The sequence below is a fragment of the Arachis hypogaea genome, chromosome 5, assembly GCF_003086295.3.
Source record: "Arachis hypogaea cultivar Tifrunner chromosome 5, arahy.Tifrunner.gnm2.J5K5, whole genome shotgun sequence".
Lineage (NCBI taxonomy): Eukaryota > Viridiplantae > Streptophyta > Magnoliopsida > Fabales > Fabaceae > Arachis > Arachis hypogaea.
This window is the reverse complement of record NC_092040.1, coordinates 47,405,179-47,428,662: the sequence shown is the minus strand read 5'-3', so window position 1 is coordinate 47,428,662 and position 23,484 is coordinate 47,405,179. Positions and strand designations below refer to the sequence as shown.

The window sequence follows — 23,484 nt, the reverse complement described above, 5'->3', positions numbered from 1 at the left end:
AAAAAACAAACCCACATGCTAATCTTTGAAGTTGTTTCTCTAAAACATATTTTTTAATACTTATTTAGATGCTTTTAAGACAAGTTGTTGTTAAGAAAAATCTTTTTTATTAAAAAATAATTTTTTTTATTTTTTAGCGGACAAAATTTTAGTGATAAAAATTAAAATAATAAAAATAAAAAATATCTTATAAAAATTATAATTTGTATTTTTTATAAAAAATTAATTAAAAAAAGGCATTTTAATATAATAAATAAACAAAAAATAATTTTATATAAAATATTTAAATATAAAATTATTTTTATTTTAAAAAAAATCATTAAAAAAATCCCAAACAAACTCTTAAAGGGAGACAACTATCCACGTGTCATATAATATAACGATATGGTACAGATGAATCTAAATAAATGATAGAACAACCCAATATAAAAAAGTGTTAATTTCTGTACAAATGTCAGTTAATTAGCAACGACGATGTTGGTTAAATGATTAGCACCTCAAGACTTCTTTACAATTTTCGTCTCAATTTCAAAAAACTTACGACCCATCGTCATCCGCAAGCCGCTGATAAATAGTGAATACAAAAAGCTATATACTCTTAATTTTTTCTTTTATTAATTATCCAAAAATAAATTAAAAAATTTGCATTCTATTTTAATTTTAACTATACGTAAATACACAAATTAGAAAAATAGTTTGCGTTTCTCATTTGATCCCAGCAAAACTAACTTTGAGGAGAAAGAAGAAAAAAACACTTTCTTTTCTGACTCTAGATTATAATTCCAGGTATTTCATGCTTTCTGTCATCCAATTAAGGTTTTCCATTCTTGTCTTCTGAATTTTTCACATGCAGTTCAAAGGGATTGCGAGATAAAACTATTCTCAAATTAGATTTTTACCATTTCATACAAATTTAAATTATGAATTTGTGCTATTTTTTTCTTTTGTGCTTTTTTTCGTTGGATGCCAAAACATAATAATTGAAGAATTGAATTACACTTGAATTATCTTAGATATCATTGTTTAAATTTGGAAGGAGAATGATTGAAATTTTATTTTAGAATCTCATATTTGTTCGAATTTGGAAGTAGAGTTATTACTGTTGATTATGATTATGGTGATTGCATAGTTGAGTTTGTGATTGTGTGGGGTGGTTGTGGCAATGACAGACAAAATATAAAACTGAATAGTGTGATTGGTGCTATTTATAGAAGTGCCTACAATGTATGTGCCTGTGGCTCATTCAGCCACACCTGAGGTTGGATTTCCTAATGAAACTGGGATCTCCGTTGTGACTCTGGATCAAATTCCGCGGTGGATTGATGCTGAGCAATCTGTGGGACATGATGATAATGGAGATTCATCATTTTCTAATCCGTACTTTCCCGATCCTTTGACTTCCCAATCAGAAGCCGACAGTGGTGGCATTGGCTCTGTGTCGAGGTTTCCTGTTGACAATGAAGTTAATTTGAAGATATACTTGTGGAGGGGAAATCCGTGGAACCTTGAGGTGGATGCTGTGGTCAATTCAACAAATGAGGTGAGATATGATTTCTTGTTTATTGTTATTTGTTATCATTGTCATTATTGTTTTATTTAGTGTTACAATAAAAGTGTTTAACATTGTTTATGAGGGTAATTATAAAATTTGGCAACTAGGTAAGATAAAATTAGGAAGGAATGATTAAAAATAAAATTGTCCTTATTATGGTGAAACCAAAATAAGGATACAATCTCATATAAATTGGGTTGGACATGTCTAGAGAAGACTGCTAGAATATACGGTAAGGATAATAGATTAGGTGGAGAGCAATTTAGCAACTAGAGGTAGAAAAAAATCAAGGGGAAAAATGGCTTTAAAGATGAACATGATTTACGTTAGGATACTATAGCTTCATTACCATATAGTTGATGATACCCAGTGGAATAAGGTTTAGTTCTTGGTTATTTTGCAATGCCCGAGGTACCATCTTGTGCTGTCTTTTTCTTTTGACAACAATTTGTGCAGTTCAAAATAGGACAATAAGGGCTTGAGAAGGAACTTATGCTTATTTATAGAGGCGCTTGCTCTCTTTTTGGTTTTCAATGAAGTAGAATTCTAGGTTAGTGATGATTCTATTGCTGATAAATAATGGTACCTTACGTCGTGCCCTTTATCCAATAAACATAACCAAATGCTAATTTCTATTTTCCATTAACAATAGTTAACTTGTTACTTGTATTTACTTGTGGCCAAGGGAATTTAGTTGAATATAAGTGATCTCAAGTTTTCTTCACATTGTCTATCCTAAACCATAGACCATTATAATTATGCAATATTATAATGATATTATAAGACCTCTAGTAAATATGAGGAATCTATATTACAATTAGTTTCTTCACCTGGTTTCATTCTTTAACACAGGTCATGGATGAAGCACATAGCAGCGCTGGGCTGCATGCTGCAGCTGGACCTGGTCTTGCAGAAGAGTGCGCAACTTTGGTATAGATCACATTAATTACTTTGCAAAACTATTTTGTCATGTGGTCATTGTTGATGACATTTGAGCTTATAATTGTAGTGATCAAATAAATGTGTTGAACATATGAGTATGGTTGTAGTGGATGAGGAATCCTAAAGATAAAGTGCAATTCAGAATGACTACTTAGACAAGAAGTAGGATTGACACCGTTTGAGATTTGAAAAGTAGATTCATGCCTAAGATGGTTAAGACATTCAAAAAAGTCCAATAGAAGCCATTTAGGCATGATAGAAAGTGCAGAACATTTAGAGGTAGAGAAGACCAAGAAGATCCCTAAGAAGTGAAAAAAATATGAAGGACTCAGTTTTAAGTGCCAATTTTGAAAACTTGGTTTTTGAAAAAACAAAATGTCATTGTTGATTCATACGAGAAAAGCCTCTTGTTGTTATTGTTGTTTGAGCCAGGAGTTTGGTAGGAAGAATGGCTAAGATGTAAGCATTGCATCAGTATTAAGTGTTGTTACTATAGTGCCTTAACATCTTTATGGATTGATATTGCACGTCTTTATTCTTGATAGGGTGGATGCCGAACGGGGATGGCTAAAGCTACCTGTGCATATAACCTTCCTGCAAGGTTTGTGTATTAGCCTCTGACAATCACTTGTTAAGTAAAATTAGAGCAATGTTAGTTAGCAATATTTTCTTCTTATGTGTTTTGTTTGGAGACGGTTAATCATTTGTTAATCTGCACAAGTTATTTCAATATATTCTACTGTTTTTTCATAAATTTATATTTCTTCCTTATATGAATACATCATACTGCACTACTGCAGTCTCTTGCACAAAATTAAGTTTCCATCCATATGTTGTTTTATGCCTTTTATTAATTTCTCGCAGAAAAGTTATTCATACTGTTGGACCAAAGTATGCTGTGAAGTACCACACTGCTGCCGAAAATGCTTTAAGTCATTGCTATCGGTCTTGCTTGGAGGTTCTAATTGAAAATGGCCTTCAAAGGTTTTAGTTTCAAATTTTATGTCAATTTGTTAGGGACTTTGGTATTATGGGTTGCCTAAAGTCTCACATCGACTAGTATGGAATTCTTGATGTTGTATTTAAGAAGAGTGGTTCTTCTCCTTTAATAGCTAGCTTTTAAGGTGTGATTTTTCATTTTACTTAGGTATTTGACAATGGTATTAAAGCTTGGGTTGTTAGCACCATAAAAAGGGTTACCTATGCGTTGGATTAAAGTGAATACTAAATAGCAAATATTGGGAGTATGGATGCTTGATGTTATCATTAAGTAGTTCTTCCTCCTTAATAGCTAGCTGTTAAAGTGTGGTTTTCCATTTCACTTCGATACTTAACACAATTTTTCTAGAAATAGTTATTAGTATGGAACTATGGAACCTCCAATGTTACTTCAATGATCTAAAACTTGCTTCTTCTATGCCATATATCAGCATTGCTTTCAGCTGTATTTATACAGAGGCAAAGAATTATCCTCGTGAACCGGCTGCACATGTAGCTATAAGTAAGTTGTTTTCTTGTAAATTTACTGTTTTTGTATGATTTTGGATTCTTGTTCCATACTATTTTAGGGACTTAAGGTACTCTGGGGTATCTAAATTTTCAAACCAAGTAGTATGAGATTACTTTTTTATTTTAAAGTGTGGTTCCTTACTTTTCTTGGATATTTAACATCAAAATAACAGGTTTTGCTGGCAATAACCTGAAAAATAGCATATATAGTATAGGCATAGTTTACCCCACTTCCCTACCCCCTGCCCCCCAAAACAAAAGAAGCTCCTACCTCATGAAGTTGCCGATCAATTTATTGTTGTTTGCTTAATTTTATTTTAACTTTCCATCTAATAAAATGCATTTTCAGAACCTAATTTATGCTTGATTGCACTATTGTACACAGTTTTGAAAACCTTCTACTTATTTAATCATGCCATGGTGAACCTATGTCCTATAATATATGATTTTCAATGTTGATAACCTGGTATCGTTATATTATAGCTTTCTTCTTGTGCCAGGGACTGTTAGACGGTTTCTTGAGAAGCAGAAAGACAACATAATTGCTGTTGTATTTTGTACTACCAGTACACTAGATACCGAGATATATAAGAGGTTCTTTGTTTCTCTATTGTTGATACCTAACTTATTTTGAGCGGCATAAACTTCCCAAAAGTTTGTGGAAATGTCTATTTGGGTTTCTATATTGGGTGTTATGTTACTTATTTGTTCTTACCTTTATTTTGTTTCTACTTAGGTTACTTCCACTTTACTTTCCACGGGATAAACATGAGGAGGAGGTAGCTTTGTTAAAGCTTCCTGCAGATGTTGGGGATGAGAATGGAGAGACTGTCATAGATGAGCGTAAAATTAGAATCAAGCCTTTACCTAAGAAACAAGTTCGAAGACCTCCTGAACCTCCAGCTGATGTTCCTGTTAGTGATGTAGGCACAATTCGTAGGTTAGTGAATTCTAAACTTTTAAGGAGATTTCTGCATAATCTGTTTCTTTTCTACATAACTCAGTGTGTTGCATTGTATACCAAAACCTGAATTCACATTAACAATATGAACATAGATAAACAATGGATTTTCACTGGGCCTGATATGATTAACATAATGTTACATTTGTGTACAGCACATGATGTGTTTCACTTTATTTCTCTAAATAATATTGCATCATATAACTAAAGTACATCTGCATGAGACATTTGCGAAAACATTTTTCATGCCAACCCTAACATTCAGTATTAACAATGGCCACGATAATTTATTGCTAGATATTTAATGTCCATTCAGCATCTCTAAAAGTACGAAAGGTGCATAAAAACTTGCCAAAATAAAGTTTTGTTATCTCCTTCCAGTTTACAAGTTGCTCTTACACTGGTTTTATGTTCGTACATGACAGTATGAATTGCTACTACTAACGTTTTGTTTTAAGTTTTTTCTTTGTTTGATTAAACACCATATTCATTTTTATTGAACTATTATAGGACTTCATCATATTTGGATTCATTTCTGGATCCTGCCTTCATGTCTTTGATTAAAGACCCTGATGAAAGACGTCTGGAGCAGTGGGAGAAAACTGTTAAAGCCCAAAATAGCTGGAATTTTACTAAATTTCTTGGACTTGGCGAGCTTGGTGGACCTCCATTGTCTGCTGCCGAAGAATATTCTCTACACTCAAGATATCTTTCTAAAGCAAATTCCTTGAATCTTTCTGAAATAGCAGAGATGAAAATTATGTATGTATCCTATTTCATTATCACATATGTTAGATTTATTAGTTTCTAAGTGTGAAAGTTTTCTGATTTTTGGAGTCTTATATAATGATGGTATTCATGTTCTTTTGTTCGATTTTATCCAAAAAAATGGTGTTCATTTGCTAAGGAGAGGAAACGTTATGGATAACAATTAATTCTCATTAGATTTCAATCATAGAAACAAATATAATAAAATCTCTATTTTTTTACTTATCCTATTTAGTATGAGGATTTTATGCAATTTTTAAGATTGATAATATGCCTAATTTCAGAGGTATTTATGTTTTTCAGCTACCGTGGAGGTGTAGACAGTGAGGGTCGTCCTGTCATGGTTGTTGTGGGGGCTCACTTTTTGCTCAGATGCCTTGATTTGGATCGATTTGTGCTCTATGTTGTGAAGGTGATTTGGTCTGATTATACCTATTTTCTTGGCATATTTATGTTTTGGCAATTAAGCCATTAAAAATGTTTCAATATCTAATGTTGTGAATGTTATTTCTCTTCACAAATCATATATGGCCATAAGTTTTAACTCCTATGTTATTTCCTCTTCCCTTTTTTACTCTTCAAATATAATTAAAATTATCTTTATATTAAATTTCAGGAGTTTGAGCCTATAATACAGAAGCCGTATACTATTGTCTACTTCCACTCTGCTGCATCACTACAGATGTAAGTGTTAAAGAGTTTTCTTTTGGAGAAAAATGGATCTTATAAAATAAAACTAGAGAACAAGTTATATTTTATGAAGTATTTGTTTTCACTGTAGGTTACTTTATGAAACTTTATGAACATTAGTATTCCTATAATTAGTTGCTTCAAATTTGTTTACAGTATATTTTCCTATATAGGCAACCAAACTTGGGATGGATGAGAAGATTACAACAAATACTTGGTCGGAAGCACCAGCGGAACCTACATGTATGCACATATGTTTGTCTTCCTAATATATGTTTTTATTTTGCCATGCATTACTGTTGAACATTTGTTCTTTATATTCTGACAGGCGGTATATGTCCTTCACCCATCTTTGGGGCTAAAAGTAGCTGTATTTGCACTCCAGTTGCTCGTGGACAATATGGTAAGTTATGCATCAAAATTATTTTGTTGAACTTAAACCTGCATAGCATTTGCAGGATATCCAAATGCTTAGTCATTGTTGATGAACATTTAGGGATGGAAGAAAGTGGTATATGTTGATAGACTATTGCAGCTCTTCCGATACGTCCCTCGTGAGCAATTGACCATTCCAGATTTTGTGTTCCAGTTGAGTTTTGTTATTTGTTCTCTTAGTCATCAGCATTTATTTTGTTCATAATTTTGTTCATAAAACATACAATTTCAAGTTATGTTTGGTAAGTGCTTCAAAGAAGAAACAAGACAGAATGGTTCTTTATTTAGGTTTCCACTATCCTCGGTTTTTGCATGGAGAGAAAATTGTCTCAGGACAAACATTTTGCTTGTTTTTATAATTGTCCAGAAATACTTACCAAATGGAATCTTAAGAGTATATTTGATTTAGGATTAAAAAAAGGGGATGAAATTTTTCATTGATGAGCATCATGTTTAAAATTTTCACCCTATTTTTTACACAACCAAACATACCTTCAATTTATACCTCTTGAAATTTTACTTTATACCAAGGAATAAAATTTATTTTGGTGTTTTTCTTCACATAGGCATGATTTAGAAGTGAATGGAGGAAAGGGTCTCATGGTAGATCCAAGAACAAAATATGTTTATCACAGACCATGAACATGTCATCATGTGCAGTGCCAATCATCAATAGATGATGATAGTCTGATAGATAAGTGTCAGCTGTTGTTACTTCATTATTTTGTCTTGTCCCATTATTATAGGGAGTGGGAAGAGGATCTATTTGCGCTGTCCATCGAGAAATTATCTTTTTTTTTCTTTCAATTTTTTTAAAGCAATGATAAGTTTCTATGCAAGTAAAAAATAAATTTTATGAATAAAATTCAAAGTGATTTTTTTCTGTATTATTTGAAGATGGCTGATTATTGGCTCTTCAAATGAAAAATTTTTGAATAAAATCTGGCTTTGAGGATTCTCATTTTTCTCTCAATATTCTTAATTTATTATACTAAATAATCCATATGGTAGACTCTGTTTGCTGTGATTTGGCATGAAGTCATCATTTAGCTTTTCATTTGTTTTGTTTCTTCATTTTGGAATTATCAATTTTTGTTTTGAATGAATATATTACGTTATCAAATGCAATCTATCAAATAATTCAATAAATATTGTGACTAAGAAATCAAGTTATGTAGCCAATAATTTTTCCTCCTTGCATCATATGCCATTTAAACACTAAATATTGAATTTTAATCCTTTAATTTTAGTTGTCTTAGTAAGATTACACCAAAAAGAAAAAAAAAAACAAAAATGTAACATAAACACCCCCATCAATTCATATTGTGGTTCAAGATAAAACTACAGTAAATATATGCTTTTCGTCTCTGAAATTTAAAAAAAAAATTAAAAATATTTTTAACATTTAATTTGTTTCATTTTATTCCTACTTACAAATGCGTCAATTATATCCTTAGGTTAACATCGTTAATAAAGATGTTTTCATGACAATTCTGTTTGACCCAGAATTTTTAAATAAATCTTATTATAAATTAATTTTAATTTATTTTATTCATTAAAAATTTTATTTTTAGAAATTATTTTATTTAAGCTAATTAAATCAGATTTTGATAATTAATTAGAATTTTATCTAATTTTATAATTATTAAATTATTTTTTATATTTAAACTATAAAATTGAGTAGTTATAAAAGAATAAAAATTTTATATGATTTAGTTTAAATAATTGAAATTTTAGAATTTAATATTTGTTCATACCCTGATCCAACGATAAGGCCCAAGTCCAAATGAAAAGTCCAATCCAAAGGGTTGAGCCTCGCCCTGTACCGACCTCTTCCCTACAAAGTCAGTTCTTACCACGACTTATCATAAAGAAGTCGGGACGAAGATTAGCTGGCAGATAACCACTCATTCAAATGAGTAACTGCCCCTAAAATCTCTTTACCCACTTCCAGGAGTCATATCTCAACCTCCCTAAGATAAAGGGACGGTTATCCACCTTAAATGGCGGAACTACTTCAATGGTAGTTATCGGTTCACCACTATAAATACACTGACACCTCTCAGGTATTTCATAAGTCCCAATACTCTCCAGACCTGCTTACACCCTTGCTGACTTAGGCATCGGAGTGTCTTTGCAGGTACCACCCCCATTCTTTCACATACACAACTTGGAGGCGGCTCCCAGACGTAAACCAAGTCGGAGACCACCCTCCTCCAACGCTTGGGCCTCACAAACAAGCCCAACCACCGTCCGGTTCTAGGTAAGCCCCGGAACATTGGCGCCATTTCCGGGGACCCGAGAGATCAACCAGTAATGGTGGACAACTCACCAGAAGATGGACATGCAGCGTCTGATTCCGAGCAAGAAAATCCAGATACCGGAAACAATGACGCAGACCTGACCCTTCATCAAGGAACCAGCGACCAGCATAAAGAAGGCACCTCTGGGCTCAAAAACCCAAAGGCAAATTCCTCGGAAGGACGAGAGTCCGGAAAGGAAGGGCCACCCCATGCAACCGAGCTAATGGGGCTGGTCCACGGCCACCAAGGTTGTTTGGAGCAACTAGAATAGGAACTAGAACGACAACGAGAGGCAGAGCGAAACCTCAGGGAGGAAATAGAACGACGAAAAGAGTTGGAAGAAAAACTCACAAAGCTTGAATCCTCCCTTAAAGCCCGAGACTCCCGCGGCAACCGAGAAGAGTCGCCCTTGGGAGGAGAGGACCCGTTCAGCGAGGACATAATGAGGGCGAAGGTTCCAAGAAACTTCAAAAGCCCTGAGATGAACCTCTATGACGGAACCACAGACCCAAAACATCATTTAAGCAACTTCAAAAGTCGGATGTATCTAGCTGATGCTTTTGATGCAACACGTTGCAAGGCTTTTCCGATCACCCTATCAAAAGCGTCGATGAAGTGGTTCGATAGCCTCCCTCCAAGGTCGGTTACCAGCTTTGAGGACCTCTCAAGAAAATTCCTGATGCGATTCTCCATCCAGAAGGATAAAGTAAAACACGCACCGAGCCTCTGGGAGTTAAACAGGAGGTCGGGGAACCTCTGCGTGATTACATGGAAAGATTCAACAAAGCGTATTTAGAAATTCAAGATCTCCCCACAGAGGCAGTTATCATGGGATTAGTAAATGGACTTAGGGAAGGACCCTTCTCACAGTCCATATCAAAAAGGCACCCGACCTCTTTGAGTGATGTACAGGAGAGAGCGGAAAAGTACATCAACATGGAGAAAAATGCCAGACTGAGAGAGTCGAGTTGGCGATCTGGGCACCCTCCCTCGATAAAAGAAAGGGAGAGGGAGCCCAAGAAGAAAGAGGACCTCGGTCTCGACAGACCCAGGAAATATCACTCTTATACTTCTCTAAAAGTTTCTATAGTGGACGTATACAGAGAAATTTGCAATACTGAAAGGCTGCCGCCTCCTAGGCCCATTAAAAATAAAAAGGGGGGGGGGGAGTCGCAGCGATTACTGCGAGTACCATAAAATATATGGTCACTCAACAAACGACTGTTACGACCTCAAAAATGTGATAGAAAATCTGGCCAGAGAAGGCCGACTTGATAGATATCTCATGGAAAGGTCGGACAATCATGAGAAGAGAAAGCGAGATGACGCAGATAGAAGAGACCCACAACCGCAGACTCCGGAGAGACATATACATATGACCTCAAGTGGATTCGCGGGAGGGGGACTCACCAAGTCCTCTCGCAAGAGACACCTCAAGTGAGTCTACCAGGTCGGGAGCGAATTGCCTGACCTTCCTACCATCTCATTTACAAAGGAGGATGGACAAGGAGTAATCCCTGAACACGACGTTCCAGTGGTGATAACCATGATCCTGGCCAATACCCATCTCCATAGAACTCTAGTAAATCAAGGAAGCTCGGCTGACATCCTTTTCAAACCCGCGTTTGACAAGCTAGGGTTGGACGAGAGGGAGCTAAGAGCCTACCCCGACATCTTATACGGGCCAGGCGACACGCCAATAAAGCCACTGGAATTCTTACCCCTTCATACTACCTTTGGAAAGGGGAAAAAATCCAAAACTCTGAGTATAGACTTCATAGTCATCGACGTAGGGTCAGCATATAATGCCCTAATCGGAAGAGCTACCCTAAATCGACTCGGAGCGGTGGTATCCACCCCCATCTCTGCATGAAATTCCCGACAAAAGCGGGGGTAGCAACGGTGCGGGGAGACCAGAAATTGGCAAGAAAGTTCTATAATGAAAGCTTGAACCTGAGGGGAAAAAGCAAATAAGTTCACACCATAGAGCTCGGCGGTGCAAGGGCCAAAGAAGAGTTGCGACCACAGCCAGGAGGAAAAACCGAGGAAATACAGGTCGGCAAAGAGGAAGGGAAAAAATACCAACATAGGAGCCAACCTAGGGGAAACCCTGAAGCAAGGGTTGACTAAGCTCCTAAGAGACAATTCTGACCTCTTTGCCTGGAAAGCCTCCAACATGCATGGGATAGATCCCGAGCTTATGTCCCACAAGCTCTCGGTGTATCCAGGATCCCGACCTGTACAACAGCAAAGGCGGAAGCTCGGCCCAGAACGAGCCCTAGTGGTGGAAGAACAAATACAGACACTCCTAGAAGCCGGCTTCATCAGAGAAGTTAAATATTCAACATGGATAGCAAATGTAGTGCTAGTCAAGAAGCAAAACGGCCATGGAGGATGTGTGTCGACTACACCGACTTAAATAAGGCGTGTCCCAAGGACCCTTATCCACTCCCAAGTATTGATACTCTAGTAGACTCTAGCTCGGGGTATCAATACTTGTCATTCATGGATGCCTACTCGGGATATAATCAAATCCCTATGTATGAGACAGACCAAGAGAAAACATCGTTCATCACGCCCCGAGCAAATTTCTGCTACGTGGTCATGCCATTTGGACTAAAAAATGCAGGGGCCACATACCAAAGGCTGATGAACAAGGTGTTCGCCCCCCACCTCGGGAACTTAATGGAAGTCTACGTAGGCGACATGCTAGTGACAACTAAGGAAGAAGCTGATCTCTTGACAGACCTCTCGCAAGTCTTCGACACCAAAAGGTTGCACGGGATGAGGCTAAATCCCGCAAAGTGTACCTTCACAGTGGAGGCCAAAAAATTCCTAGGGTTTATGCTGACGCAAAGAGGGATTGAAGCCAATCCCGATAAGTGTCAAGCTATACTGGAAATGAAGAGCCCGACTTGCTTAAGGGAGGTTCAACAACTAAATGGCCGACTTGCGGCCCTCTCCAGGTTCTTGGCAGGATCAGCATTAAAATCCCTTCCACTGTTCTCTTTATTAAGAAAGGGAAGCCAGTTTGAGTGGACTCCAGAATCCAGGAGTTCAAAAGGTTCTTGAGCCAACCTCTAATCCTGACCCGACCTCTAGTTGGGGAAGATCTTGTCCTATATCTGTCCATAGTAGACAAAGCTGTCGCATCAGCCCTGATAAGGGAGGACGAGGTCGGACAACATCCAGTGTACTTCGTCAGCAAAGTTCTACAAGGCCCCGAACTAAGGTACCACAAATTAGAAAAATTTGCTTACTCCTTAGTAATAGCCTCACGGAGGCTACGACCTTACTTTCAAGGTCATACGATAAGAGTCCGAACGAACCAACCCATAAAGCAAATCCTCCAAAAGACGGATATTGCAGGGAGAATGGTTCAATGGGCAATAGAGCTCTCCAATGCCTCACCGACTTCATAGCAGAATACGCGGGAGATCAAGAGAAGCCAGTTGCATGGGAACTTTACGTAGATGGATCCTCAAACAAGACAGGAAGCGGTGCAGGCATAATACTGGCCGACGAAAGGGGAACCCAAATAGAGGTATCCCTCAAATTTGAATTCCCAGCTTCAAATAATCAGGCAGAATATGAAGCCCTAATTGCAGGATTGAAGCTGGCAAAAGAAGTCGGTGCAGCAAAAGTGATGATATACAGTGACTCTCAAGTGGTGACCTCCCAGATAAATGGAGAGTATTAGGCTAAAGACCCGAACATGAGAAGATACTTGGAAAGAACTCTGAAGCACCTCGGGCACTTTGCGGAAACTGAGGTTAAGCACATAGCCCGGGATCTCAATAGCAGAGCAGACGCCCTATCCAAGTTAGCAAGTACCAAGCTAGGAGGGAATAATAGAAGCTTGATCCAGGAAACTCTCCAAGAACCCTCTGTGGTAAAAGTAGAGGACAAACGAGATGTCCTAGAGGTAACTGGGCTAAACCTCGGATGGATGAATTCCTTGGTCGAATACCTAAAATTCGACATCCTCCCCAAAGAGGAAAAAGAGATTAAGAAAATCCGGAGGGAAGCACAACATTACACTCTGGTGAAAAATATCCTTTATAAAAGAGGAATATCAACACCATTGTTGAAGTGCGTACCGACCTCAAGGACCACTGAAGTACTAAAGGAGGTTCATAATGGGATCTGCGGAAACCATCTCGGAGCCAGGTCGCTAGCCAGGAAAGTAATCCGAGCTGGATTCTACTGGCCGACCTTGCAGAAAGATGCCACAAAATTTGTGAAAAAGTGCCAACCATGCCAAATGCACGCAAATTTTCACGTGGCTCCCCCCGAGGAGCTAATCAGTATAACTTCTCCATGGCCCTTTGCAAAATGGGGGATGGATTTGTTAGGTCCTTTTCCCCAGGTCCTAGGACAAGTCAAATACTTGATTGTGGGAATAGACTACTTCACAAAGTGGATAGAATCAGAACCATTAGCCACCATCACAGCCCAGAGAAGTCGGAGGTTCCTCTACAAAAATATCATCACAAGGTATGGGATACCATATTCCATTACCACAGATAATGGAACCCAGTTCACCGATTCTACCTTCAGAAGCTTGGTGGCCAGTATGAAGATCAAACACCAGTTCACCTCGGTGGAACATCCACAAGCAAATGGACAAGCCGAGGCAGCCAACAAAGTCATACTGGCAGGACTAAAGAAAAGACTACAAGATGCAAAAGGAACCTGGGCTGAGAAGCTCCCACAAGTGTTATGGGCTTACCGGACGACGCCACAATCTGCCACTGGACAAACGCCCTTCCGACTCGTCTACGGTGTAGAAGTCATGATACTAGTAGAAATCAGTGAACAAAGTCCAAGGGTGATTCTCCACGATGAGATCGGAAACATACAAGGGCACAAAGAGGAGCTTAAACTGCTCCCCGAAGTCCGAGAACAAGCCCAGATAAGAGAAGCAGCGTTGAAACAAAGGATAACTACCAGGTACAACAAAAAAGTCATTCGAAGAAGCTTCACCCCAAACGACTTGGTCTTGATCAGAAACGACATTGGAGTCAACAAATCGGGGGAAGGAAAACTCGCTGCTAATTAGAAGGGACCATACAAAATTAGTGAGGTCTTAGGAAAAGGTTATTATAAGGTGACCGACCTAAACGGCACCGAGTTACTAAGGTCGTGGCATGCTTGTAACTTAAAATGGTACTATAGTTAAAAGTAAACTCTACTCCCTGATGTACTCTTTTCCCAACTTCACGATTTTTTCCCAAAAATCAAAGGGTTTTTTCTGAAGAAGGGTTTTTAACGAGGCATCACAGTAGAGGCTAAGGGAAAATAGACTATCAAAATCCCTTAGTAGTAGTAAAGTACCTTCCCAAATAAATAAAGATCTTTTACAATATCTCTTATAAATTCCTTCTCGTTTTTTTCTTTTTCTTTCTACGAAACGCGCCGACTTAAGCTCGACAAAGCATGAAAATCCCATGAACCGACCTAGATGGTCGTCAGGATAAAACGACGAGGTACAAGTCGGTGTAAAGAGGTTATAAAAGTTGATCGTGAGAAACTCAGAAACACTCCGACTCATAAGTCGAAACGAATAACCGAGTAGAAATACTCGGAAACACTTCGATTCATAAGTCGAAATGAAAATCCGAGTAAAGGAAAAAACGCATCGCAAAAATAACCTAAGAAACTCAATAAACCACAAAGTTGAGTATAAGGAATAGTGAAAAAGAGATAGAAAAACCTATTAAAAGGCCAAAAGACTGTCCTAAGTCCTTAAAGCAAAAAAGCTCAAAAAGGACAGACAAGCCAAAGAAAAAGGTTTTTAAAGAAAATGTCACATAAGTCTTCCAAAGTGTCAAAAAAAAAAGCATGCACACAAAAGGTAACTTAAACCCTTATCCAAAAAAGGGGATATTTATAAATATTTTGTTTACGGCCTTAAAAGGCCAAAAGTAATGTCAGCATACCACTACCACAACAAATATAAAAAGAGTTTAAAAAAGAGGGGACCCACAGGCCAGGCCCCCATATAGCCAATAAATTTTTAGAGAACATCACCACCAGAGCCGAAGGGAGTAGTCGGATCACCACCAGAGTCGGGAAAAGCAGACAGAGCGCCATCAGGTCCAGAGAGAGAAGTATCCATAGGAGACGGAGAGGAGGTTCTGTGAGACCTTGAGGAACTCAGAGCATCCTTTGGACGAGGAGGGGACTCAATGATTCTCTGCCCCCGAGTCTTCAAATCTGACTCAGAGACAACCTCGGAAGCAGGAGGAGAAACTATGTCACCATCAATGACGACCTTGTTAGGATCTAAAGGAGAGAGATCCAGGTCGGGAGCAAGGACCCTGACCTGCTCCTTAAAAATCCTCCAGACCTCCTCGGCTCCTTCAGCAATAGAGTCCTCCAACTCGGCGTAAGCATTCCGAGAATTCAACAAGTCCTTCCTCACCTCCACGAGGTCCTTGAACAAGCTCGAATAACTCTCCTGCGCCTTCTTCCTCAAGCCCTCCTCCATATTGCGTTGGGCTTGTAACTTGCTCTCCTTTTCCCGAAGACCATCTCTCTCCTCCTTCAACTTAGCGACCTCCTCCTTCAACTCCTTGTCATTTTTCTGATATATGAGAAGCATTTCCTCCAACTCTTCAACCCTCGAGGTTGAACCCAGAGAGCTAAGAGGAGTCTTCTAAAAAATATCAAGAAACTTGGTGCACACCGCCGCCGCCCTGACACTCTCCTGTGCCAGAATAGTGAGGTGGTTCCGGATAGAAACATCATCCATACCTATACAGGTATGAGGATAGATGTATTTTTGGATAAATGCAGGAGCATCCACCTTAGCCTCACCTTCAAAAGAAGAGCTAGACTATAAAGTCTTACGCTTCTTCTTCTCTGGCTCAGGAGAAGGTCGGGGGGGAGGGGGCAGCTGAGAAGAAGCCGAGGAGGAAATAACGATAGGTCGAGAAGGGGTCCCCAAATTTTGAGAAGGAGGAGGAGGAGAGAGAGGAGCTAGTTACCCTGGCACCGCCGGTCCTGGCACGAGATCTCGCCTTGGCCCCCTAGACTCTCTGGTAAGACTCACTGGAATTCTTCTTCGCCATCTCTGTAAGAAAACAATTAGTAGCCAAAAAGTCAGCGAAACAAGTCGGTAAAAACAAGTCGGAAATAAGTAGATCAATAAAAAAAGCTACCTAGTTGTGTCTGGACAAAGGTCGGCGACTCTTGGAGAAATTTTTTGGTATCCAAATATGGGTCCTCCCCACACTTCTCGGAGGAACCCCACAACGGCCGCCTCCACCTCATCCAGGTCGTCCAAACCATATTTCTCACAGGGGGAGGCCTCTAACTAGTACAGAGGAAAGCGAGGAGAAGAATTCTCATCCAAGAAAAAGGGGTAGTGACCCTCTACGGCTTGAACTTTGAAAAAGTAATTTTTAAAGTCATGGAAGGATTCATCAAAAAGGGTGAAGACCCTCCGACCTTGTATGGCTCGGAAGGACACCCACTGCTGCTTGTTATTTTGCCCACTGAAGGGCTTGGTCATGTGGAAAAGAAAAAAGAAAATTCTCAAAGAAGTCGGAAAGTCTAAGGCATGGCTGACAAACTGATAAATTTTCAGAAAACCCCAGGAATTGGGATGAAGTTGAGTGGGAGCAACTCGGCAGTGACGTAAAACAGCTATTTCAAAATCAGAAAATGGAAGAAAAACACCCAAACGGGTAATCATACTCTCATACATATAGAAAAAATGAGGGACCTCCTCAGTGTCCCTCCCGAAACAAACCCGGTCTTCCAGACCAGGGACCACCAATTCATACTTTGGCTCGTCCTCCTCAGAGGTACAAATTCGGTGGTGAGTGCGAAGGTGGGTGATAAACTCGGTATCGACCAAGGATTCCTCCCCCAAGACCGTAACATCAACCCATTGAGTAAGTACTTCTACAGAAGACATTTTTCCTAAAGATACGATGAAAAACTACAAAGGAAAAAGAAAAAAGAATAAAAAACGAGAGTTCCTAAGGGGGCATGGAATTAAGCAGCCTACGATGTCACCTTCTCTCTTTCTAAAACAAAAATAAAAAGCATGCAAAAAGAAGCACTTAGTAAAAGAAGAGAAGAGAGAACCAACCTTTGCCTGAAAAGGGGTGGAGGAAGATGGAAGCCTTCAGCGAAAGTGTTCCACGAACAGATATGAAACTGCTCCACAGATGAGAAGAAAATTTGAAAAATCGAAGAAACGAAACAACGAAAGAAAGGGAAAATATTTATAAGCACGTTAGGGGCATAATGGTAAAAATGGAAGCGGTCATTAATGAATGCACCGTTACCAAGGTAATTAATACCTACGCAAACCCCTAACGGACGCGACGTTTGATTAGACGTAACTGTGAAAATCAAAAGTCATGAAAAGTCACGTCGGTTGCGAACGATCACGTCGGTTCCCTCACAAGTCGACCACGACCCCGAGTAGAATACTCGAACCCAAGTCTTAAAAGAAATTGGGCTCGAGTAGGGGCACTGTTCATACCCTAGCCCAACGATAAGGCCCAGGACCAAATGAAAAGCCCAATCCAAAGGGTTGAGCCTCGCCCTGTACCGACCTCCTCCCTACGAAGTCGGTTCTTACCACGACTTATCCTAAAGACGTCGGGACGAAGATTAGCTGGCAGATAACCACTCATTCAAATGAGTAACTGCCCCTAAAATCTCTCTACCCACTTCCAGGAGCCATATCTCAACCTCCCTACGATAAAGGGATGGTTATCCACCTTAAATGGCAGAACTACTTCAACGGTGGTTATGGGTTCACCATTATAAATACACTGACACATCTCAGGTATTTCATAAGTCCCAATACTCTCTAGACCTGCTTATACCCTTGCGGACTTAGACATCGGAGTGTCTTTGCAGGTACCACCCCCCATTCTTTCACATACACAACTCGGAGGCGGCTCCCAGACGTAAACCAAGTCGGAGACCACCCTCCTCCAACGCTTGGGCCTCACAAACAAGCCCAACCACCGTCCTGTTCTAGGTAAGCCCCAGAACAATACTTTAATTTTATAAACAAAAAAATTAATTATATTATCTCTAATTTAAAATTAAAATATTTGATTAAAAACCAATTAATAAATTGATAATTAAATAATATTTTAAAAATAATCTTAAAAGTTAAAATTAGATTTTTAATTAATATTCTATATCCCTAATTTTATTAAAATTACCTAAACTACCCTAATTCTAACCCTCTACCCCACCGCCTTCCCTTCCCCAAACCTAACCTAAACCTATTGCTTTGCTTTAGAAAAACAAAGAGAGAAAAGATGAAATAAAAAAAAAGAAAGAAAGGGAGGAGATCCAAGAGGAAGAGGGGCGCCGGTGGAAGGGGAAGCTGTCTGCGCTGCCACCGTCTCGCCGTTTAGCACATCGCCGGAGCAGAGCAGCGCGAGGGAGGAAGGTGCCGTGAGGGGCATCGCGTCGTCATTGCTGTCCATGCCGTCTTCACCATCACCGAGGGAAGCCAGCGCCGCCAGCGTCGCCGTCGCGGATCCTCTTCATGGCCGCTGTTGTACTCGCAGGCGTGGAAGAAACCCGCCGCTGCCAACTTCATCGGGTCTCCGCCACCGTCATCTGTATCGTCGTCATCGCGTTCTGTTCCGCTGTCACCTTCCCGAAGGTCCATCTCGCCAGAGCTCTACGCTGCTTCTGCCGCCCGAAACCCCGTTGCCACCGTCGCACGAACCAGAGGAAGAGGAGAGCCATCATGTTGCGTGCAAAAGGGAGGTCGAAGCTATCGCATGCGAAGGAGAGGAACGGCGTCGCGGTTGGGGCTGGGATCTTCTGCCACCGCTGGGTCACCCACTGCCATCGCCGTTCTGAAGTTGTCAGGCCGCCACGAGGATCCGACGCAAGGAGAGGAAAACAGAAACGCAGACGGAAGAGAGATAAGGGAGTCACTGCTACTGCTGAACCGACAGAGCCACTCCTGAGCTGCCGCAGCCATTGTCAAAGTTCCTAGTTGCCGCCACTACCGTTGGTAAAGAGTTTTCTTGCTTTTGGTTCCCATCCTTTCAATATCTCGGGGTATTGTTATCACTGCGATGTTATTGCAGCTGCCGGTGAGTTTTTCCGCCATCACCGGAGCTGCTGTGGGGATAGTTCGGAGCTGCTGCCATTGCTTCGTCTCCATGTTTCTCCTTTGTTAAGTAAGTATATCTTTTTCAAAACCTCACCGCTAGTGTATGTCTGCTCTGTTATGAATTTGATAAAGATTCTGAGATGATGGTAACGTAGGATCGAGTTCTGGTTGTTGCTTGTCGCGCTTAGAGTTGCGGTTGCTGCTACGGATAGTGGATAAAGCTGAGGTTCCAGCTACAGCTGTCGCTGGCCGAGGAAAAGGGGTTTTTGACGTGTTTTGGTTTTGCGAGTTTCGACTTTGAGGTAGGGGCGCTTTTCTTAAACTTGTTTTTCTTTCCAGAGTTGTTATAAATCGATATTAATACGTAAAATACATTTTTGTGATTTCGTAAGTCTTATGAATTGAATTGAGTTGCTTTGGATGAATGAGATTATTAGTTCGATTGATTGATTGATCGATTGAGAAAGTTGAATATTCTGATTAGTTGACTGATGTTGTTAAAGTGTTTTTTCTTGAATTATTGGGAGATATTTAATATTGGCATTTAGTTTAATTTTGGAAACGATTTGATTTTAAAAAAGATTTAATATTGAAATTTGATTTGATATTAAACCCGATTTGATATTGGAATTTGATTTTAAAATAAATTTGGAAAGGACTTTATATTTGAAAACGGTTTGTTTATTGAGAATGATTTGCTATTTTGGAAATGATTCGAAAAGGGTTTGAGGAATGGTTTGGTCTGAAACTGTTTGAGAAGACCGAGAATTCTTAATTATTGATTGATGTTGTTGATTGAAGTTGGTTTAAATTACGATTTATAGGATTGGTTGATTGAATTCTGGATTTTGTAATTTCCTTGGGTTGAGTGTTGTTGTTGTGATAATGATAATTGGAAGTGATTTGAATGATCAACAGGCGTTTGGTTTGGTTGCTGGTTGGGATCTGAAAAGGGCGGCAGAATCTGAGTTTTAGAGTTTTAGAGATGTTGTCGAAATTTTATAAAATTGGAAGTTTCATTTGAAGTAATTATTTAAAAATATTTGGTTTTAAATACTATATGTTTTAAGTTTGATTTATTTAGCAAAGGAAGAATTATGTTTTGAATTGGGATTGTTGATAAACGGAATGGAAGGAAGGATGATGAGGATTGACTTTGAAATATGATTTTTGAATGACTTTGGAAATGAGATATGGATTGACGAATGATGATGATATTGAGAATGACTTAGATATTGATGAATGTTCAATGAATTATTCATATAGTTTATGAATTTGAATTATCTGAGACACGAGTTTTTCTGGGTAGACGTAGTGGCTTGCCACCACTTGCTCCAAGTTAAGACTCGATACTCTGTTGACCCTACGACATAAGGGTGACCGGACACTTATAAATTCCCGGGAATGGTACCCCCATTGAGCGATTTGATATATATATGAGAAAAAACTATGCATAGACTCATGGGGATGCGCGTCGGGGGACAGTCCAATGGTTTAGCAAACAGGAATTGTCGGATTGGCTGTATAACCGATAGATGAGCTCATTAGCAATCGGATAGGCATGCATCATAAGCATTTGTATGCTTTGCTTGGGTTTGAATTTTGTTTTGGTTTGTCTAATTGTTAAACTGTTCTTAACTGCTACCTGAACTATTTGCTGTAACTGTTATCTAAACTTGTGTTTTCCTTGTCTGTTTTGCCTGTGTTTGTTCTGGTGTGCTACTTTTGAGAATGAACTTTGGTGTTGAATGGATGATTGTGTTGATTGATTGCGTGGTTGGTTTTTGATTGAGATCTTCTTACAAGAAAAGAAAAGAAAGGTTTTGGATTTCTAAAAGATTAAATATTGTTTCTTTGAAAAGGTTTTGAATGATTAGCTATTGGTTTTTAAAAGATTCATAAGGCAATGATAATCACTAAGCTTGAAAATAGTTTTCTTATTAAATATCTTCTTATGACAATTATAGAACTCCGTGGTGAGACCGTGTGGTTAGGTTCTCACCCCCCTTACAGCATTACCTTTTCAGGAATCGGATGAAGGAGCATTATGAAGAGTTATACTGCGTTTTGGTTTATATGATATTGTATTAATTAGATAATTTTTCTTCCCTCATCTTTGTTATTGCAATTTTATAAGAGGGATAGGAGTTGTATGTTTTATATATATATTATATTATAAGCTATTATGTAAGAAGTTTGGTATATGATCTATGTCTGTTTTTTTTTAAGGTAAAGTATTTATTTCCGATTTTCAAAAAAATAAGCAATACGGTGTCGAGTCATAGGCTCCTATTTTAATTTTAAGTATATAAAATAGTCGTAATACTTCTTGCTATCAGAGTAGCGCATCCGGTCTAGTAGTGAGTGTGTTAGAAATTCTACGCATACATTAGCGTACGATTGCAATGTCACACGTCAATATCTAGAGATATAATTAACATATGATGAAATTTAAATATAAAATTAAAACCAAATATTAGGGTTAAGGATAAAATATATACTTATGATCTAGTATATAATTTTGTAAATTAAAATAATATTAAGAATTTTCTAAAACATATAATTCTTTTAAAACTCCTCTAATATAGTAAACCTTTTTATCCTCTAATATAGTAAACCTTTTTATAAAAGGTGTTCAAAGCCCAATTCAATCCACATTTTTAGTTTTAGCGACAAAAATCCATGATGAAGAAAACCTCTAATCACCTTACTGAAGGATAATCTCTCAACATGTCACCGTTATTTGATGATGGCAACTATCTATATTAAAGAGACAAAATGAAACTCTTTATTGAGTTCACTAATCTTGACATGTGAAACATAGTTGAGAATGGGAACAATGTTCCAACTCAACTATGGGTGAGCATGAAAATCTATCAGAATAGTAATTTCTAAGGATAGCTGGTCTGACATAAAACAAAGGTCTAACTTAATTCTAGGTCAAAATATCTCCTCATCTAGCTCTTGCCCAAGTCTGAGTACTGATATTACCAAAGAGATTTTGGATAGAATAAAGATGCAACATAAAAGAACACAAGTCAAGAAAACCACTATCAACATCTTGTTTAGAGAATGTGAAGATTGCAAGATGAAGAAAGGTGTAAACATTGATGAGATGTTCACTAGATTTATGAGTATTGTTAACTAAAAGAAATCTAAGTTACACTATTAGTAATGCTAAGTTAGTTCAGAAGATTCACATAAACTTATCCAAGAAATGACTGCCCATGGTAATGGCCATATAACAAGCAAAGAATTTGAAAAGTCAGTCTAAATGAATAGTTTGGTTTGTTAAGATGAATATGAAAGTTTTATGAATCTGTTTAAGACATTTTGGGCTAACTTGTAAATAAAGAAAAATTAAATCAAGATAGGTAAATTCCAAATATTAAGAGAGAAACTTTTATGAATATGTCCTAAAATAAAAAGTGAGAGCAAGATTGATAGTTACTAAGAAAAATGCTTAAAATCCTTAAGAATATAACTTAGGGGTTAAAATAAGAAAATTTAGGAATAAAAAGTGATGCATCCAAAATGAGAAAGGAAATAGAAGTGAGAAGGGTGTAAAGACCTAAATAGATAACATAGAGTAAATTAGAGAAAAAAAGGTACAAAAATATAATTAAAAATAGTTCTGGGATAAAAATATAAATATAGAAAGTTTGAAGACAAAACTATAATTATGATAAAGTTTAGGAGAAAAATTGATACTATGATAAAATATAGGCACAAGATAGTGGTTAAGATAAAATTCAAGAATAAAAATGTAATTGTGAAATTTAGGATGAAATGGTTATTAGGATAAAAGATTAGAATAAGAAAGTAACTATGATATATAAGGGTAAAACAATAATTAAAAAAAGAAAGATCAAAGACAAAAAAATAATTTTTGAAACGTTGAGAACATAAATCATGACATAAATGATTGAGGGCAAATCAATAACTTTGAAGCTTAAATGATATAAAAATTATTTTATAAAAGATTGGGCGGTAAGATGATAATTTTAAAATTTAAAGGATATAAACATTATTTTTATAAAAGACTGAAGACAGAATGATAATTAAAAATAAGAAATGATTGAATTGGTATAATTCTAAAAGATTAAAGACAAAAGGATTCTTTGAAGAAAGTGAAAGAATTCATTACAAATAAATGAACCTAAAATCTTTATTATTAAAAAAGAGAGTTAAAAATTAAGATTTTAGAATG

At 38.0% G+C, this 23,484-nt stretch overlaps 1 protein-coding gene across 5 annotated transcripts; it reads left to right on the top strand.

The window, feature by feature from the left end:
- Positions 1–435: 435 nt before the first annotated feature.
- Positions 436–21,499, top strand: LOC112801559 (uncharacterized). Of its 5 annotated transcripts, none has more exons than XM_025844369.3 (15): positions 436–786; positions 1,212–1,540; positions 2,405–2,482; positions 3,040–3,095; positions 3,359–3,478; positions 3,925–3,995; positions 4,504–4,597; positions 4,740–4,943; positions 5,475–5,726; positions 6,036–6,144; positions 6,349–6,416; positions 6,596–6,665; positions 6,751–6,825; positions 6,919–7,010; positions 21,302–21,499. In XM_025844369.3, exons 2-15 carry the CDS (start codon positions 1,223–1,225, stop codon positions 21,363–21,365), a joined length of 1,671 nt encoding a protein of 556 aa, XP_025700154.1. In that variant the 5' UTR covers positions 436–786; positions 1,212–1,222; the 3' UTR covers positions 21,366–21,499. The 5 variants fall into 5 exon arrangements, with proteins under 5 accessions (XP_025700154.1, XP_025700155.1, XP_025700151.1 ...); XM_025844370.3 differs by having other exon boundaries at positions 21,288–21,499; XM_025844366.3 differs by lacking the exon at positions 21,302–21,499 and adding an exon at positions 7,424–7,830.
- The last annotated feature ends 1,985 nt before the right edge of the window (positions 21,500–23,484 follow it).

Excerpts from the sequence above, each read along its gene's own strand:
- LOC112801559 (XM_025844366.3), top strand. The coding sequence starts at position 1,223 with ATGTATGTGCCTGTGGCTCATTCAGCCACACCTGAGGTTGGATTTCCT. Across the intron at positions 3,479-3,924 it reads ATTGAAAATGGCCTTCAAAG|CATTGCTTTCAGCTGTATTT; the intron begins GTTTTAGTTTCA and ends GCCATATATCAG. Across the intron at positions 6,826-6,918 it reads AGTTGCTCGTGGACAATATG|GGATGGAAGAAAGTGGTATA; the intron begins GTAAGTTATGCA and ends ATGAACATTTAG.